The sequence below is a fragment of the Enoplosus armatus genome, chromosome 22 (assembly GCF_043641665.1).
Source record: "Enoplosus armatus isolate fEnoArm2 chromosome 22, fEnoArm2.hap1, whole genome shotgun sequence".
Classification (NCBI taxonomy): domain Eukaryota; kingdom Metazoa; phylum Chordata; class Actinopteri; order Centrarchiformes; family Enoplosidae; genus Enoplosus; species Enoplosus armatus.
The window spans coordinates 6038014-6058467 of NC_092201.1; the positions used below are offsets into that span (position 1 = coordinate 6038014).

Genomic DNA, 20454 nt, shown 5'->3' on the forward strand with positions numbered 1-20454 from the left:
GTGCAGATAAAAATGTGTTTAAAAAGTGGTATACAGAGTTAAAAAGGACTGGTACAAAATCAAAAAGTTAAGCAATTAATTAAGCACAAAAAGTGCTTAATTAATCAATCAAGTGATGATTTTGATTATAAATACTGTAATTTTTTTCTGTAGAAAACATTTACCTTTGATAAGTTGCAAAAGTACAAATAGTTCGGATGTACAAATAGACCCACAGGCTTTCAGAAGTTTTTTGGATTCAATTTTAAATGCGTCATTAAATCATTAAAACTTAATCTATCAATTTTTAATGCGTATCAAAGTGCAGCAGAAGTTCTATCTATGCTGGTGGAACAAGAATCCCATGTACACAAGACATACATACCCTCTAGTACCTACCTGCCAGTACTATACTCCCATTCAGAATTAGGCTGCAGTGCAAATAAAAGGCTCAACACTGTTCACACCAAGGACCAGGTTCAGACCAGGTTCAGACCAGGTTCAGACCAGGTTCAGACCAGATGCAGAAGATTTACCCTCGAATACAAACATGAAAAAAGTTAAGAAACATCACAGCACAGACGAGTCAGATGCTCCTCAACAATTCTAAGGGATCAGCGGACGATAGCTTATATCGCTTACATACAGCAGAGTGGAAAAACTCTCACGTCACATGCAATAATGTTCAGCCCTAATGCAATATGGATTAACATTTATTATTCACATTTGAACTGATGCAAGGATCACATATCTTTAGCCTGTTGATATTAATCTCTTAATTAGGTATTAATGATTCAAAAGTTCAGCTTGAGAAGAGCTGTTGCTTTTTTACATGCCAGATTCCCACACAAAAACCACACGTTTGAATCCGTAAAACAGAGAGACGGGAGCAGGAATCTTTACACTCTTTGAGCTTTCATGGTGCATCTACGCAGTTTTCATTTAAAGCTGGTGTAAACTGGTTAATTCAAGTTAGCAGAGTCACTTTAGAAAGAGTGCAGTGGAAATGTAAACTGCTGCAGCTTTCAGTTTAGCCTTCTGCAAGTGTCCCTAATGCAACACAACATGTCTTACTTCTGTAAACAGCCTGTGACACTAAAGGTTTTTGCAAGAAGAATGTAGTGTTTGGTTTTGTTTGTGTCTTTCTTTTTGGTCTTTTCAGAGCAGTGTTCGCATCGTCACACCACCCTCTGCAGGATGTAGAGGATGCCGATGCTGTCAATGGTGACAAAGGTGGAGAAGTCGGATGAGACGTGGATCCTCTTCAACGTCGTCCCCGTCGGATAGAAGGTCTGCAGGGCCTCGCCTTTCTCCACGTCCCACCACTGGCCAACAGACAAAGAAACCATTGAAATACTGGGGTGACGAACACATACATAAAACAACATGTTAATTAGTGCGCTTCACAGGTGCTGGCATGTGGATTTTGTGACCTTTTGATAGAGCAAGGCTAGCTGTGTCCTACTGTTTTCAGTCTTTAAGCTAAGCTAAGCTAAGCGGCTGCTGGCTGTACCATACAGACATGAGAGTGGCATCAATCTTTGTCTTAGATCTAAATAAGTTCTCAGGGATTCGTAAATAACGGCAGAGGTCGTGAAGTCTGCACTAGGCTCTATCTGAACCAGGACTTGAGACAAAGACAGGAAGAGGGAGACTGACTGAGAGCTTTATATTCACTGCCAAGAAGGCCATGATGAATTTAATAGCATAACATTACCAGACTCAAGCACACACACACACACACACACACACACACACACACACACACACACACACACACACACACACACACACACACACACACACACACACACACACACACACACACACACACACACACACACACACACACACACACACACACACACACACACACACACACACACACACACACCCTTGGGCACACATAGATACAGAAGACACACACACACATACCCCCCCACCAGCTTTACTGAGTGATTCCGTTTAATCTCGGTTTAAAGTTGACATTTTCCACTGAAGCTCCATCTCTCTGGGATGAATCATCAAAGGCACATCAAGTCAATCATTTACAGTCTGGCGGGAGTGTGTGAGGCTGTGAGTGTGTGCTCGTTCAACTTTGACAATAATAACCACGATAGCTGCATCACAACTGTACCTCGTCCGTCTGAATTAAAAAACGACATGAATTAAATCAATAGGGTGAAGCTTTAGTGGTGTACTGTAGTATGTGTAGTGGCTCTGCAAGTATGTGTGTGTGTGTGTGTGTGTGTGTGTGTGTGTGTGTGTGTGTGGGAAAGAAAGCAGGCCAGCTCCTCAGTCTCAGACCGGCGGACAGACAGACTGCAACAGAAAAGGTGGTGGCAACAGATGTCTAGCTTACAGAATAATTCCAACAAGCACACACACACACACACACACACACACACACACACACACACACACACACACACACACACACACACACACACACACACACACACACACACACACACACACACACACACACACACACACACACACACACACACAAACAGTCCATTAATCACACAAACGGTAACAGCATTAAGGGGGAGCTCATTTGCATATTCCTGATATGGCATCGCAAACACGCTATACGCCTCAGGCTTTCTACATTCACTTCCCCCCTAGACAGTCATGCTATAGCGTAAATATACTGTGTGTGTGTGTGTGTGTGTGTGTGTGTGTGTGTGTGTGTGTGTGTGTGTACGCTGAAAAATGGCCCAGTATTTTTCTGTTGCTGCAGGGGGTTGGCCATACTTCTGCTGATTGGACACAGCAACCATCACAGCACACACACACATGCACACACAAACACGCACACTCATGTTTGCGTGCCTAAAAACGATGCAGCTGGTTAACTGGAAATGGAAAGGCTTCACAGTGACTTTGCCATACTTGTGCCACAACAAATGGCCGCTACTGAGAGAGAAAGAAGAGAAAGTAAATGGAAACATATTCAATGACCTGGAATAAATGCTACCATAATATGTTTATATTACGTTCTGCCCCAGTAACAAGATGTTGGACTCCAGTTATTGTGAGAGTGCTGAGGCCGAGGGATTAACAGGAAGCGATGGATCTCTGAAATAAACATTTTCCTACATGTTGACAGTTTTGACAGCTTAACCTGTGGTTGAACAGTTTAGTCGTGTTCATATTACACTCTAACAGTCCCTTTAACTTGCTTCTTTACTTTCCCTTTCCAAAAATAACTCATTATCCCTTAATTTGCTTCTTCTCTCACTCCTGCTAATCAGCATTAAGCTTGCATTGATTTACTCCCTCACCTCAGACTGCCAGGCTCCTACTGGTTCAGCTACACTCAGCTCAGTTACTAGTATGAAACATTTGTTGTGACGTGAGATGGTTTTTATAGGGGCTGGACCAGCTTTACATGGAACAAAGAACATAACAGTCTGACCCAGCTCATAGACTATATTTAGGCCAGAGTTAAAGCTCCCTGGTTTGACATTTTTACACAGGTCAGAACCAACAATAAACCCGTATAAATGTTTCAGGCCTGAGATAAGAGTAAGAGTCAGAGACCTGCTAACCCACAGGCATCTATAATTCACTGTGCAAAGAGAAATCATGGTTTCTCTCCTCACACATGTGTCCTCCTCTGGACCTCCACCTTGAATCTCCCAGGAACCACAACATTTTACACAGCACGCTATTAAAAATACTTGTTATAAATTAGTGTAAGAAAACATTAAATGAAATATCAACATCAGAGCTATGTAAGGTGCCGCTGCCCTCAAGTCAAACTAATTAATTTCATGTTTCTACATGGCTCATGAATATAAACATATAGACCTGATTAATCATTGTTTTGGGTGCTTAATCCTCTGAAGATGAGTGGACAGCATGAGGTCTTTGATACACACGGGGTGAGAAACAGGTGCAATACAACTGCATGGTGATAATTTATGTTTACAGAAACAGTTTCAGCATCCTGTATATTGTGTCTACAAGCTGACATACATATAAACACATGTATATCAGGGTTTCCCCAAATGAATTGGTGATCAGACTCCCCACTGTTCTGACCACAGCCTTTAATGATAGTCCAGCACCCAACACAGTCTGCATTACATGTGTCTAATTTCAGCCTGCTGTCTGAGCTGCAGTGCAGCGGTTAATGTTTTCTTCTTCTCACAGCACCTGATTGCCAGAAGTAGAGACAATTATCCCAATCAGACACAATTAGTAAAAACTGAAAAGGTTTTCTTTTCCCCCCGGACATCGCAACATGCTTCTGATCAATCACCTGCTGAGCGGACTCACACAGACACTGACGCCTCACTCATTAAATTTGAGGCCTTTACTCTCATTCAACGCCCTAAAACTTAATAAGCCCAATATTATATGACATAAATATGCAACAGCTCTACAGTGCTTGTTCGGCAACTGATTTCAAGTTGGAAAAATCCCCAATAACGTGCACTATTTTACTTATAAATACTGCAGGAAAACCTCTATTTGGACAATTTTGACGTCCAAGCTAATGACCTACCCTGTGGCTGATGCAATTTTTAGGTGGACTCAGTGTGATGAATAAAGATAAATCAGATTATTATACAGAGTCGCTGCACCAGTAACAACAGAGAAGCTAAACTTCAGTAAAAACAATCTGAAAAAGACATAATGGGCGGTTTTCATCTCAAGCCCTAGCAAAGCTTGTCAAGGTCACAGAATAATACCTACAGCATCATATCAGCATCCATTTTAATGTCACCATGTATGGTTTTGTTGGCCTTACAAAGACAAATGGCGATTCTGAAAGTAGTCTGAGTGTGAAGGTTGATAACACAGAGCATAAAAGAGAGAGAGAGAGGGGGAGAGATGTGTGGATGTGTGGCTGGATAAAGAAAGATAGATAAGATAAAGGTGAAATCGATAGAGAGGTGGAGAGGTAAAACAAGGATACATACAGCAGATACCAGAGGAGGGAATGAGACACTTGGTTAAAGTCTAATTGCATCGGAATGAAAGGGAAGATGGCTGCCGGCTGCCAAAACACTGACAGCTCAACAAAGAAATAATACTCAGATGCCTGCACACACACTTATAAATACAGAAATAAACAGCCTAACAGACGCGTGAGAGAACAAGTAGAGTCGAGGAACAACAAGACCGAATCCCACGACAAACAAGGGCAACAGACGAATGATGAAACTGTGTGACGAAACCGAAAATAAGACGGGTGGAAAACACTCCTTAACTTATAAAAAAAGGATTAGCAGAGAGATGCGACGCATGGAGAAAAGTGCTGGTGCAGAATAAATGTTTTAAAAGATTCAGTTGGCTCGATGGAGGGGCGGTGAGAGATGTGTGGACAGGAAAGTGTGAAAATTATGTTAGCCTCAGAGTGAGACTGGATTTACTATGGAGGGATGGGAAAAAAAGGGCCGGAAAATCACTATGTTGAATCATTTACACAAGACGACGGAGACGAGACTAGACTGGACGGCGTGCTTATTTATGCATTTGCATGAGAGGGAGACAGAAATAAGAAGAAGACGAAGAGGAAAGGTGGGGAAAAGGTGCCCAATGAGGGAAAAGATAGAGAGAACACAGAAAGGTGAACTAAACAAAGGAATTCAGATTAAAGACGCCGCAAATAGAAAAACACATTTATCACAACAGCAGCTACACACAAGATAAGTCTCTTTCCATAAGGGTTTGTTCCCTCTTATGGGAATACGCAGCAGTGTTTCGTGTGTTTGTGTGTGACACCGTGTGCCCACATCCTCAGAGCAGATGGCTGATGTGCTGATATCAACACCATCACTGTGGGACCATTGATTTATGGGAGAGCTAGTGATGCACTTAGACGCTAAATGACTATACAGTATGTGTGTGTGTGTGTGTTTCTGAGTAGTTGTTGAGAGGACAATACCCCTGAGCGTGTTTACTGAGTGTATTTGAGTGACTCGTCTTGGTTTTTCTTTACGGTGGCCGGAGATATTTTCCAAACATCCAGTGTAGCTTCCTTCTGTGCTGAGGCAGCTGGAATTAACTCAGTGGATTTACGACAATGTTCCTCTCTACATTACGTGAATACTAATGCAAGGGACACACACACACACACACACACACACACACACACACACACACACACACACACACACACACACACACACACACACACACACACACACACACACACACACACACACACACACACACACACACACACACACACACACACACACACACACACACACACACACAGGATTCAGGGGAAGTATACTGAGGAAAGACATGAACGCATTAGCATAAAAATGACACACTCTTAATTTAAAATGTATGGATTATAATTAAAAATTCATGAGGCGAATGTAAGTATAAATATAATGGAGATTATTCCGTATAACAGCCAGTATCCCTTACTGACCTCCTTTATTCAATTTACACCAATCCCAGATGAAAACATGAGTAAGGGTGAGAGATAATTCAGTATTATTGATTATCGACTTTCAGTGGAATGCAGTGTTATTGTTTTACAAATGGATGTTTGATTTTTTAATTAACGGTTTTTGTTTTACATCTGCAAAGAGTTTGGTCTACTGTAATCTAATAATAGTATTTATTTATATTGCAGTTCTCAGGAAAGACAAAAACTGTGTTCCAGTGAAAGGTAAAATGAAGTGCAACAACAAGATAGGGCACTAATGACACCAAACAGCATGAAAAGAGTAAAAGAAAACTTAAAGAAAAAAATGTGCGAAAGAACATTAAAAAACAACCAACAAGGGATCTCTAAATATAATACGGAGCCAGCAGACAGAAAACTGATAAAAGAGACAAAAGGAAATGCTAAAATAGCAGCATAAAGCCCGATGGTAACATGACAGATCTGTGTCATGTACAAAGGCATCTATGGGTCAGATGAGAAGCTGACTCAATAAGACGTGGATCGGGTGAAAACGTCTGCAACTCAATCAGGATGTTTTTCGTTCATTGTATCATAAAAAGAGACCAGAAGAAGGGAGATGACAGAGAACAAGAAGGGCCACTGAGCCCTTATCTATAAAGCCACGGCACTCTGCATGTTCAGATAAGCTCCCCTCTCAGTGTCACGCTCACATACACACGGGTCAAAACCACATCTGGGGAAGCCGGGATAGCTGCGTAACCCTGATTCATTTCGGCTAACAGAAGAGGAGCACAAAATCTGCTCCGACAGGCCCTCACCGTTAGCTCTCCTGAAGCTAAATAGGTCTTGCTTATTCAGGCTACTGCGCCGCTTACATAACGGAAATACCTGTCCGTGTGTGTTCTTGTGAGGGCCAGAGCGACGCTTGAGGTGTGAGTGAGCGCGCAGTTGCATCTTTCAGACGGGGTGGAGGGAAGCAATTCATCTTCCTCTTACATAAATAGCTCCGATACAGAGTGCAGAAGGGGAATAGGTGCAGTTTTATACGCTTTGTAAAAAAACACAAAGACTCTGCTGCCTCCAGGACGCATGGATGGAGGCAGGAGGGGAGAGAGATTAAAGGAAGAGGGGATACCAGCTGCAGTAGATTCGGGCGATTTTGTAAGGCCACCTCCATTTCAGAGAGAAAAAGTGAGGGATTTAGTGTGTTTGTGTGTGTGTGAGAGACCAGGCCAAGAGTCTTGCGGAGAGGAAAACAGCGTGACACCAAGGTTGAATTATTCATCCAAGGTTCCATCCTCTGAAATATTGATGCTCAGACAATCCTCTCCCTCACACACTGTCTTTCTTTCTTTCTTTACTTTTTCTCACTCACATTCCTTTATGTCCACCGGCAACTCTTTTTCATCTCAGATGTGACCAGGAGGCAAGGAAACGCAAATTAATTTGGATTGTAGGGAGCAGGAAAACTGAAGCTGAAGAGAAACAGAGACATTACATCCGTGGATTAGAGAGATTGTGACTCTTTCCATTTATTTTTCCCTTTCTCTCACACGCCTCTCTCTTTTCTTTCAGTCCTTACCGCACACAAGAGAAAGGGAGAGAGAGATCCATAAAAAGAAAACATTCGAGAGAGACGCCATAACAGAGAGAGAACAAGAGACAACGAAAGTGCAAGGGAAAAGAGAAAAACTGAGCTGGTGGAGAAAAGAGGAGCTGGGGAGTAAAAAAAACATACAGAAATATATATAAAGAGAAAAAATGAGTGAGAGATGGGAGAGAGAAGGAAATGATGAAGACAAAGACGGCAAAGTACAGAGTAAGAGCTCTTTCACACCAGCAGTTTACTCTGAATCATGGACCCAGATGCAGATCAAAAGGAGGAGAACTGCTCTCAGACCACTGAAACAGGTGGTCTAGAGGCAGTTTCAGTCAAACTGTAGTGATTTCGTTGGCAGTCAGAACACAATCCATACGACCACGGAAAGATAAAGGCATGACATGACATCATTGGTGGCATCCCCGCAGTGATGACAAGAAAACATAACTCTTCTTGCCAAGAAAGGATCTTTGTACAGTAAATATGCAGCTGGAGCCAGTAGCCGGTTAGCTTAGCTTAGCATAAAGACTGGAAACAGGGGGAAACAGCTAGCCTGGCTCTGTCCAAAGGTAAAAAATCTGCCTACCAACGCTCACTAATTGACACGCTCCATCTCGTTTGTTTAATCTATAAAAAGGAAAGTGTAAAAATGAACAATTCGCCCTCTTACAGGTGGTTATGTGCCAGACTTTTTCTTGGCCTGGACCAGTAACATCCTGGAGTCTCCGCTTGTTGCCTGGCAACTGATCCCGGCATAAAAAGTCAAACTATTCCTTTTAACAAAACACTTGTTTGTGGATCAGAAGACATAAAAAAACAGGGTCTCAAAACTCCACACACAATAATAACCCAAATGCAAATTTCTATTCATGTTATTAGATTAATTAACTTGAAGTTGGAAACATATATGTACAAATAGGTCGTATTTATTTGTAAAGAAATAGCAAATAAGTAAATAAGAAGAGGCCATCATTTATTCACACACTTTTATGCACATTCGTAGATCTTGTTTGTATTTGTGGACCATAAAACATGCATTTGTCAACCAGTTTTGAGACTCATTTTTTCCCTACCAAAACTTTTTTGGCAACAGTAGTAAACGGCTGCACTTAATGCACCACGGATCAGAACAACAACCATGAAAGCAGCCCAGCGGGTTTGGAGGGATGGAGGGTGGAAGGTTGAGATGAAAATCAATGAATCCAGTTTGAAAACGGGCCAAACAGACAAAATAAGACTGAAAAAGAAGTTAAGAAAATAAGTATGACAAAGGGACAAAGAGTTTATTACAAAGAGTGAAAAAGCGAGTAGGAAAGAAGACAAAGATCGAGTCAAATGTGTGTGTATCCACGCATTTTACAAAGCACACACCATCACCAGCTCCCCCCACCTCCTCCTCTATCACTGATCTCCCATCTCAACTCTGCCTCATTTCGTCTCGCTGTGATTCGCACACACAAAGGCCCTTCTTCTCCAGCCAGAGAGACAATTAACCCCGGCTTAATGAGCAACGCAGTGGAAACAACTGCCTCCTAGAGACAGATAAATATTTCACCAGCCTGTGTTTATACCCCAAGCCTGACAACAAGCGCACAGAAACCAGGCCAATGTTCGTTCCGAGCTTAACTCTTTCAAAGTTCTTCACTCTTGCTTTGTCTCATGCGGAAGCAAAGAACTGTGAAGGACTTATGGAAGACATATCTACTTTTTGACCACAAATACGCTGTTTTTTTTTTACAGTCGCTGGAATCAGAAAAAAGAGAAAACGATGAATAGATTCTGAGAAAAAGATAAATGCACGTTCAGAAGCTGTTTTGCATCTTATGAGTGTGTGTAGGTATTTTTAGAGGCTGGAGCAGCACTGCGGGGCGCTTACTTCATAAACAGCATGACAGGAGAAAAGCGTTGAATGATATCAAAACTGCGAACGCTGCCTGAACCAACGCAGTGGCCTGTTACGCTGCCTCATTTACATACAAGTCCTCTCAGAAACAGCAGTCATCAAAATGTGTTATTTCCATCTCTGGACCAACAAAGGAGGCGGGGGAGCAGAGGTAGAAACAGTCAAAGCCAAGGGATGCAACTAGTATGTTGCTACATGAATGCAAAAGAATCAATGTACAGAAAAGTGCTGCTGGGAGATCAGATGAAAGGTTAATGAACCCTTTGAGGGAATTGTTGTTGCAAATAATGCGTCCAGGAAGTTTTCTTCAAAGCAGCGCTGAAACATTAAAAGAACAAACAGGGAAAACAAGAAAGTCAGCTAACTCCCTGGTTGCCACAAGAACTGACGAAGCTATTAATAAAGTTTTAAAGTATATTAATAGACTATTCATAAAGCATCATGTGGTTAATACAAAATAAACTAGACACTGCAGTACATCCTCCTTTGCTCCAGCATTAGACATGTGTCAAAACTCTCCTACAGACCTGTCCGGTACAGCTGCACTTTAGACCACAGGGGATGAAGAAATATATGTGGCACTCAAAGTCAGCAATACTGTAAAACTGTGACAGCAATGAAAGGTGAACTGTGCCGAGCCCAATACAGATGTGGCAGTTTTACAGTATATCTGACTTTAAAAGCCTCTTAAACCACTTAGGTCTGAATGTCAGTGTAAGTACGGGCTTGTACAAGTGTTCTGACAAATAGTGAGTTATTACTACATATAATTGTACATATGTGAAGTTGCATTTTGCTGCTTTAATGTGTTCTAGTGCAAACAGGATCTTTACTGTAAGTGTTTGAGTGGTTGTAAATAGTGAAAGGTGCTACTTTTGTTGTGTCTATATGGATATACATTAGGTGTAGCTGCTCAACTGCAACGAGGATGGGACAAACTATACATGTATACATTTGCAGACTTTTTTGTGGTTCTTATGGGCGTTGTGATACAACTCTGTGATACATGGCTTCCAAAATAAAATACAATTTTTGTACTTGCATATGCAACAAGTCATATTTATGAGTTCTGAAAGAAAAAAGAGCTAAGATCAGCTCGGGGCAACATAACTATAGCTTGAGAAAGACTAATGAATCCTTGGACTGACTGGTGTTCAGCCTTGAGAGAAATCACAGAGGTCTTTGCCAGCGAGGGAGAATAAAGACACATTTACTTATGGCTCGGTCAATCTCATTATACAAGAATCTTGACTGCTCGATGCCCCATCCATCCCTCAGAGAGGTGACTGCATTTACTTTCCACTCTGTGCTTTTCGCTCAGTCCCGAATTGCTCGCTGCCGTGCAACTGTTTCTTAATCTTTTACAGATTCTCTGTCCATCAAATGTCTCTTGAGGGAAGGTCAGCGCAACCTTCACTCGTTCATTTCATCACGTCTCTCCCTGCCCTCCTTTCCCGCTGTACTTTGAGTCTTGCTTAGAGAGATGACTGACTGTAACAGTTCATTAGCCGCTGAGGCCTCGTTAGGATGCGCTTTAAGGATGATGGCTCAGGCTGAGAAAGCAGAAGAGAGACAAACTGAGACCTGATGGGTGAAAGCAATCTCAAGTGTTCTGAAGTGGCTTTACTGTGACCTACTGTACAAAGCGAGCATCATTTTAAAGGCAGCATCATGGAGATAACCACAGTGCACATGTGTGAGGATCCAAAAAGGTTGTGAGTGTTAGCTTCCAGCGATAGGTGGCGGCTTTAAACACAAGTTCACCAAAGTGGACAGACAAAGAAAATGACAGCAGAAAGAAAAAAAGAAAGAAACAAATGATGGTGTGAAACAGAGAGATAACATAAAGGGAGAACAAGGAAAGAGCAGGTCTGGTGGGAACTCAGAGACAGAAAAACAGAATGTAAGCGAGGCGAGGGTAAGAAGGTGAGATAAGGTGAAATTGTGTTTCTCTCTTTCTCCTCCATCACAGGCTTCGCTGATAAGTGATGTCTGACAACACTGGTGGCAGGGGAGAACTGTCATCTAAAACACTCCCATCCATCTGGGGATACACTGTTTGGAAGTGTGTGTCTGTGTACTACGAATGTCAGCGTGTGAACAAAAAAAGAGAATAAGAAAAGCAAGGGTCCTGTTGCAGAGTTGACATGTTCTTGACTGAATTAAACACCATCTATTAATCTACATGCTAGCGCTAGTCAGTCACAGTCATGGTCACAGTAGCTCTCTGACCTAGCTTGCTTGCCAGCCCGTTGGCTATCAGGACAATAAGTTCACACAGTTAACTCAAGAGACGTATCAGTACGATCGACTCATGTCTCTTAATTTATTGTGCTATGTCTCCTGTTTCCATGTTTTTAAAGTAAAAAGTAATTAGCAATTTGTAACCTAGGTTTTATATATGTGCAATTACAGTCCTCTTTTGTGGGGCGCTATATACTCCAGCTCCTTATACTAATAAGCTACATTAGCTTCCTCCATTTTAGACTCTCCGGCATTTCCACAACAGTAAACTTGTTTTTCTTCTACCACATAACCCTTGGGAGGCAAGGTACAGCGTTATCACACATTTTCAAGTTTGGCTGTGGCTGACTGAAATAAATGGCATGCAGGCGTCTTCACAAGGAAGGTGAGGAACAACCTCACAACATGTTTGCTGCAGACCTCTCATGACTGAAGATATCATTCAAAACTTAAGCGTCAAAATCATTTTATAACTTAAAATTGTACATCAGATTTTCAGGCAGCCAAAGTGAGAATGTGGGGGAGGATAACAGTTGCTGAACTGCAACATCAACAGATTATTACCAAACTGAATGAGACAGAAGACTGGGAACCTTCACCAGCTTCTGCGCTGCGTTGCACTGTATATTGTGAGCCTGATCTGACAGGAAATCTGCTGGATTGCTCAAACAGAGATGGGCTGTTTTTGTAGCAACAGATGGTGGAATAAGTGAAAGGCCAAACTAACGTGTTTGTCCTTTTAAGGAAATATGTTACAGAAGCAGCAAAGAAACACAGAAAGTTAAAAGGCCTGTGTGAAATGTAGTAAAACAGCTCTATTTTAACACCACTGTGTTCACATTTACACAGTTACACAAATTCACAGCTGAGGACTGCCTGGTACAACCACGTTTACAACAAAAAAAAGTGGGGGTTCAGGGTCTTTCTCAAGGTTAACTTAACAAATCAGGAGACTTATTTAGTAGTTTTTATGAATTTCACACATGGTTAAAGGATTTCTCTCCCACATCTTTAATTCACAGGTAATTACTTTTTTTCAAAAAAATCAACAGCAGTGTGATGGTTGGTGCAATCAGACTGAAATAGGAGGATTAACAGAGCAGAGCAGATCTGCCGTCCCCGCTGATGAGGTGGCACCTGAGCCTGGCTTTTGACAGCTGGCTTAGTGAAATAGACAAAGCTTGAGAGTTCCCGAGATATTGATTGAGGCTAAATAAGGACAAGCCTTGCACGTCACTCAGTAAAGACAATTTCGAATCTGAGAAGCTGTTACAGGCGAAGGTCCATCTGTGACAATAGTTACAGAAAGAAATTTGGTCAGTGCTTTGCGGTTTTGACGACTTGGTGTGAATTATTCTGGGCCGCTGGGCGTGTGTGTGTCTTTGTGCAGTCAGGATGAGCCTTTTCACACCTGCCGCCTCCCTCTTGGATCATGGCACTGTGACAGATTGTGTCATTGGTGTTTGGAGAGAGACTGTGTGCGTGTGTGTGTGTGTGTGTGTGTGTGTGTGTGTGTGTGTGTGTGTGTGTGTGTGTGTGTCAAGGCCAGGTGTGAGACAGGTACAGCCTTTTCTGGCAGGACCCGGAGCAGAAGGAAAGAGGGCTGATGGGAGTCAGTGTAGGATGTAACAGCCTCTCTCAGAGGGCTGGACCGCACCACTTCATCAAGCCCTGACACACACACACACACACACACACACACTTATCTGCTCGCAGGCATGTATGTTTACAATTTTACAACCAAATGCACCAATACAAACCCATATGTTGTGTTTTTTTATTATGTAAAGCATAGGAAATGTTTAATTAAACACTCTACACAGGTACCTACACACAACAGGGGATTGGACAAGCAAATATACCCCCGCACAATAGCCTGCTGCTTTTAATTACACTCACACCATTCACCCGATCATACAGAGAGGGAGGGAGCGATAAAACTGAAAGAGAGAGGCAGAGACAAAGAAAGAAAAAAGGAGCTTGAGAGATGATTAAGGCAGGAGGACTGACAGAGACGAGTAAAAAGCCACTGGGACAAATGAGAAAACATCATTCTACATGGGGAGCCACAGAGACAAATAGAAAGAGGCAAACAATAAGGACTCTTCACGCTACAAGCCTCACGTTGCATCATATCAACCCGTCTACTGAGAGACAGAACCATGGGAGACATCACCCGCTGTCACTTCTCCTGCTCTTATCCAACCAATAACAACATCATCCTGTTTAGCAGCAACAGCACACTGAGTCATTCTGTAGAAAGGCTTCTGATGTTTGGAGCTGCGATCAGAGACGATCCGATAGCTGGAAACTCTCCACTGAATCACATCACGATAAGAAAAACATGCCTTCTCTGCTCAGCTTATTTTTATTTACAGTTCTCTTCCAGGAATACTGTCAAAGCAACGAGGATCGGTGAATACTTACATATACTATAGTTAGTATTTGACTGCAGCACCACTTCTGAATGGTGCATATTCCAGGAGGAGACAATTTCAATGGATGTAGATTACAATCGATATAATAATCATTGCAGTAATTACACAAACAATGCTTAAAGGGGCTGTGTTTATGTTAACACGTAATCCAAATTAATCTTATCTTGCTGGTATTTACAAATAGCCCCTAAAATGGATTTGCCATGGATACCTTCTTTGTCCCTTTGTATATGCAAAAAACTTCACTGGAGCTTAGAGTTGTATGTTACTGTTAATTTGTGCCATCTAATAAAGTTAAGCCTGAATCCTCCATCTCACACCACAAGAATATATTAAAACACAGTAACTAGGATACAATCAAACACCACAACATGCTCTGAAAACATAAACATTTTCTAGCCACCTGACCTCTTTTAGCTCTGTTTTGGTCTCCACCAACTCCTGAGGGAAATATCTGACTCTTTAGCAGCTAAATGCTCCACAATCTTCACCAGCGAGTTGCTAATTTGTTTGTGTCTGCTGATCGATACTGGGCAGGTAGCGTACAGGCGGCAGCAGGAAACAATGCTGAGAATGGAACAAAAACAGTAAAGTTGTGGGCCGTAAGACTAAAACAATGAGCTGAAAGATACTGAAACACTCCATAAAGCTGAGGGGAACTGGTAATTCTCTGTACGTTCACATTACATGGTCTTTCGATCCACCGTTATTCTAAAGATATTGATTAGCGCAGCTCTTTCCAAAGAGACTGAAGGAAATTGAATGTAATTTAAGTCTTGGAAGCAGAAACACAAAAATTCAAGGCCATTTGTTACGTCAGTGTTTTTGTTCAGTCATCAGTCTGAGTACAGTAAGTCAACAGGAGCTTTGTTTATATAATAATGATGCTTTATTTATGTTTTCTATTATTTTATCATCAAGTTATGTGGTGAAGTTTTCTAAGAACAAAAAAAAAAAGTTCGCACCACTCAGCAAAGCCACTGTTCAGAGCTTTTATGGTATTCAAGCCAAACTTCAATATCAATTAGTCTTCATCTGTGATCCAAATGCACATTTAACACAATCCCACTGATCCCCCATAATGAAATCTCTCCCTTACACCAGCTGAGGATAAATACAAACCAAATACCCTTATGAAGACGTGCAGACGATTGCCAAGCCTTTTTCCAAGACTGACAGAAAAATAATTAAAATGTTCCATGATTTTTTAAAAGTATTTCATTCGACCACACTGGTATTCTTGCTTCATATCTATATGGAAATGCCATTCCTTTTTAGTTGTCATATCTTCAACTCAGAAACATGCTAAGGTATGAGAGAGGGTTATTAAATATGAACTTACTTACTAACAAGTATGTTTAAGGTACTGTGTCTAAGCTTAATTGTCCAGTTTTAGTTTCAAGACATTTGCTGATAGCAAAACAGAAGAGCATGGAGACACGCCTTGGCAATAATCATTCAAACAGATAGACAGATAGATTATTATCATGCTTCCTCACTCTGTAGGCTATATTATCTTATTGTCACAAGAGGTACACACTCTGTCATGGTAATTACTATGACAGACAGGATGGCCTCTCGTAGCTGTCCGGCCGACACACAGGACGATTAATCAATCAAAGCTTGCGACTCAGGGGGGTTCACCCTTTAAGACAGGCATAATAATCCATCACTGCTCCTCACTTCCACAAGCTGATACATCAACACAGTCAACACGCCTTGCTGAAGGAGAGAGAGCAGGAAAAAGTCTGTGAAATAGAGTAATGGATTGATGCGTTAGCCGATTCCCAGAATAATTATGACTGTCATGATGATGTAACGGAAAAGGAAGCTGATGAGCACTGCATTAGTGCTTCGAGCAGAGCAGCCCTGTCTGTAACGTTTATTAATAAACAAATCGAAGGGTATATTAGTGGATTTCAATGGCTGTAACAGTTTGGTTTCCAGTTTGGTCAGTTTTAAAGGGTGGAACTGATACAAACCTATTAAAAAAAACAAATAAACGCTATGAAAAAAAGCAGTAAAATAGCAAAGAAACACTAAAGATCCGTCATTCTGGAATAAACAATGGAAAAAGTAACAAAACAATATGTTTATATATATATATATATATATATCTATACTGCTGAACACATCAAAGTGGGAAGTGGCAGCAAAATAGCACAACAACATATGGGGCAATAGAAATTAAAATGTCCACAGTACAGAAACCCACTTTCTAAGAAAATGCACAGCAGGGTCGGATGAGTTAGCTAAAGATTAGGATTTATAAGAATTTACAATATATTTTAGTTCATTTTTGCATAATTTATTTATAGGTTTTATGTTTGCAGTCTATAAAATTTGTAGTCTTTTTTGACATCCTGAATCTGCTGCTAGGGAACGTAGCTAAGCTTAGCATAAAGAAAGGAAGTCACTGCACCCAGCCAAGAAATGGTTACAGCAACTCCCAATAAAATCACCACATTTCTCTTTGTGTGCGCATTGAACAAACAAGATACAACATGTCAGTTAGTCAAATTTAGAGGTGCTGGTATAAATATAAATTAATTAGAATTGTGATAAAATGTTTTGCCATATTGCCCAGCCCTGTTGGCCGCTATTATCTGTATCCTCAGCAGCTTGTTGGCTTCATATTGATTCAAGTATGACCTTAGGCTCTTTTCTGTTAGAGAGGCAGTGAATTCAAACCTTTAAGTCTCTATTCTCACATATGATGTCATGCTGCTGTGTCTGGTGTTCTTTCTAGCGCCTCATCTTTCTTTTTAATAGCCTACAGAGGGCGTTCACTCTGCCCTTTAAGCTGAATGTGCTATATGTACCTTGAGGTAAAATTATGGGTCTGACAGCTGAGAGTTTTCTGAAAAGTAAAAGAAGTACATTTGGGGCTCTCATTATGTTGGAGCTCATTTCCAGGTTTTATGATCTTGTCAACAAGAATCTGCAGCAGACGAGATTATGATGTGTTTTTGGCCATCTGTCTATAAAAAGCCTGAACAGTAGCAACCTCTGTCTTCAACAGTAACATCTCCGTCGACCCACACAGGGAGGTACACACAAAGGCGCACATGCACATATTCACGCACACACACACAACACAACCCCACACACAGTATCAGGAGTAATCTGAGATATAAAGCCTCATCGATCAGAATTGCTCTCCCTCGAGGATTACATCATTGCCCAGCAAATAGCCAATCAGAGTACAGCTGAGACTGCCCGCTCTGTGACCCCATCTGCTGTAAAAGTAAAGCCAATAAGAAACACAGACACACACACACACACACACACACACACACACACACACACACACACACACACTATTCTAGTCACGTCACAGGGAGGCATGGATATCATTCTCTCAGGTATTGAGTGTCTTTACGTAAACCTGCACCACTGCAAAGCTCCTCCAGTTAATGGAACAATGGTGCATGTTGGGGGCATGTTTGTGTTGTTTCTACACTGAGACACATCAAACATACCTCAATCAACAATTCTCCCTCTCACATACACGTGGATATATTGTTGAAAAGAGCAAAAGGCTTGTAGAGTGAAGGAGTTGTGCTGCATAACTTTGTGGAAGTGTCTTTATGTGTACAATGTCAAGTTTAAACGTGGGCGGGAAGAGGCTCACAGTACATTTAGGTGCCAACTACCAGTCTGTATTGTATCTACTGCACTGTAAGCAATGCATTATAAAACAGTCATATATTAAAAGGTCATTTTATTTTTTATTTAAGTCTTTATTCTTCATTATTTAATGTTTGTGCACCATTATTTTGCCACTACATATAAGAACGTGGTGACTAGAAAACAATACTATTCTTGTTTCCTTTGGAAAGTAAATATTCTGGTAGCCTGGGGGTCTAAGATGCACACCAGGACACCTAAACATCACTGGTCCCAACCTGGCCAGGGTTTTATTTGTCCTTTCAAAAAAGAAAAAAGGTTATTATGTGGCACCAACCATAGACGGCAACATCCCCGTTTAAAGTCCGGCTGGACACATTTATTGCAAATTATTCCCCATGTGTCACTCTAATGAAGAATAAAATGCCAACTAAAATACATTTTAAAAAACGTGAATATATCATTTTGGAACAGACTAATTTCTACCTACCAAACTGTGTCTTCTTCCGTGTGAGTCCATACAACAAACATAGACTTTGAGTAACCATATGAGTGTGAATGTATTAGTATGTGTCAACATACCTTGATGTAGCCGCCAGTCGAGACCAGAAGAGAATTGTCTGGGGAGAAGTGCAGGTCGGTCACCCAGCCTCCGTGCAGCGAGTCCATGCCGTCTTTACCGTCCCGGGAACAGATCTTCAGCAAAGAGCCGTCCTCCACACGCCAGAGCTGTGATGGACGATCACACATTGCAAACCAACTAAGTTAATGTCACTGATAAACAACAGACATGCCGGACGTAGCAAGTTAAACACTCAAGACCCCACTTACAGATTAATAAAACTGCATGTTTTACATTATTACTCAATTTCAAGCATCATTTTTGGATTCATGCTAGCTTGTCTTGATGTGCGCTGTGTTTGCATTTACATATCTAGCTGCCTGTGCTGTCGACAGACAGTCCTAGCTTACTTACTTGGTTGGTTTTTCCAGAGCTTTCAGCTCCATATTGTGGCCTGTATCAGCAGATGTAGTTTGCTCAGTTGCCATGGAGATGGTTTAGTTGTTATCACACGAATCAAGAGTGTAATTTTGATCATGTGATAACAGGTGGTCGTATATGAGGGTCTCTGTTCAAGAACTGTCTCTGGCATCAGATGTGACTAAAACCTAGGTCATGTGATAAAAACGAAATCATCTCCATGACAACAGAGCATACAGCATTTGTTTATAAAGGTCATGAGATGTGGCAGAAAGTTCTGGCGAAAAAAAAACAAAAAACAAGTGGACAGCTATTTCTAAGGTCAAGATGAACCTTCAAGCTAAAAGCTAAAATGGAAAAATTAAGAGAATTTGCACAGATACACAAAGTGTATATATCCTGTAAATTACCCATAATGCACCACATATATAATGAAAAGATGGGTTTGTGAAGGCATCATCACTAGCGCGGCACATCATGTCGATTGCAGCGGTTATGCAACTGTTCACATGTCCGTTTGACAATGACACATCACACGTACAGCTATATTTAACACTTGGCATGCTTTTGTGCGGAATGACTCACATTTGTTTCCATAGAAACAGGGGTGAGATTTCAGTGTGGTTTATGTAATTGGATCTGATGGATTCGGAGCAGTTCAGCTCAGAGGCCACCAGAGGGCATTAACCCCTTGTTGACCGCTGCAGTGCTGCCGTTTGTCGCTGCAGGCTGAACAGCGCTCAATGACTTCTGCCTCACACAGTCTTAACTTTTCATTCACTTTGTGTGTGTGAGTGTGTTTTGGTGTACGAGCGGGGCAGATTCCAAAGCCTTGGGGATCCAATTTGGCAGCCTGAGTCCTCTCCTTCACCTCCCACTGCCAGACATCTCCTCCTCTTCCTGCTCTCTTCATCCCAACACAACCTGCACCTCCTCCAGCTCCCACTCCCCCATCTGAGAAGGTGCCCTGCCCCCTTCCTTTCATCTCACCCCTCCTCTGTGCACTGCAGCAATCATGACGTATTAGTAAGCACTTTATCTAAATGAGTGATGGGATGTAATTAGGGGGTGATCTCTGGAATAAATGTTGACTGGTGTAATTGCATTTTTGTATGATGCACGGCAAATTAGATGGTTTAAGGCATTGTCATTACTTCTTATACTAGTAACTTAATGCCATTTTATGTGTGGACACACTGACGTGAGGCAGGATGCTCAGCAGGAAGTTTTTCCTCCTTTCTTCTAAATTACCTCCATCGATCCCTCCACTCTTCTCTTAACTACCTCATTCTC

At 41.5% G+C, this 20454-nt stretch overlaps 1 protein-coding gene across 1 annotated transcript in view; it reads right to left on the bottom strand.

Moving 5' to 3' along the window:
• Positions 1 to 217: 217 nt before the first annotated feature.
• The window catches only part of apaf1 (apoptotic peptidase activating factor 1), a 41233-nt gene continuing 20996 nt past the window's right edge, over positions 218 to 20454 (bottom strand). The window contains exons 26-27 of the mRNA XM_070928796.1: positions 18762 to 18908; positions 218 to 1304 (exon numbers count right to left, since the gene is read on the bottom strand). Coding sequence (XP_070784897.1) covers positions 1158 to 1304; positions 18762 to 18908 — 294 coding nt within the window. The 3' untranslated portion in view covers positions 218 to 1157. The remainder of the gene's footprint in view (positions 1305 to 18761; positions 18909 to 20454) is intronic.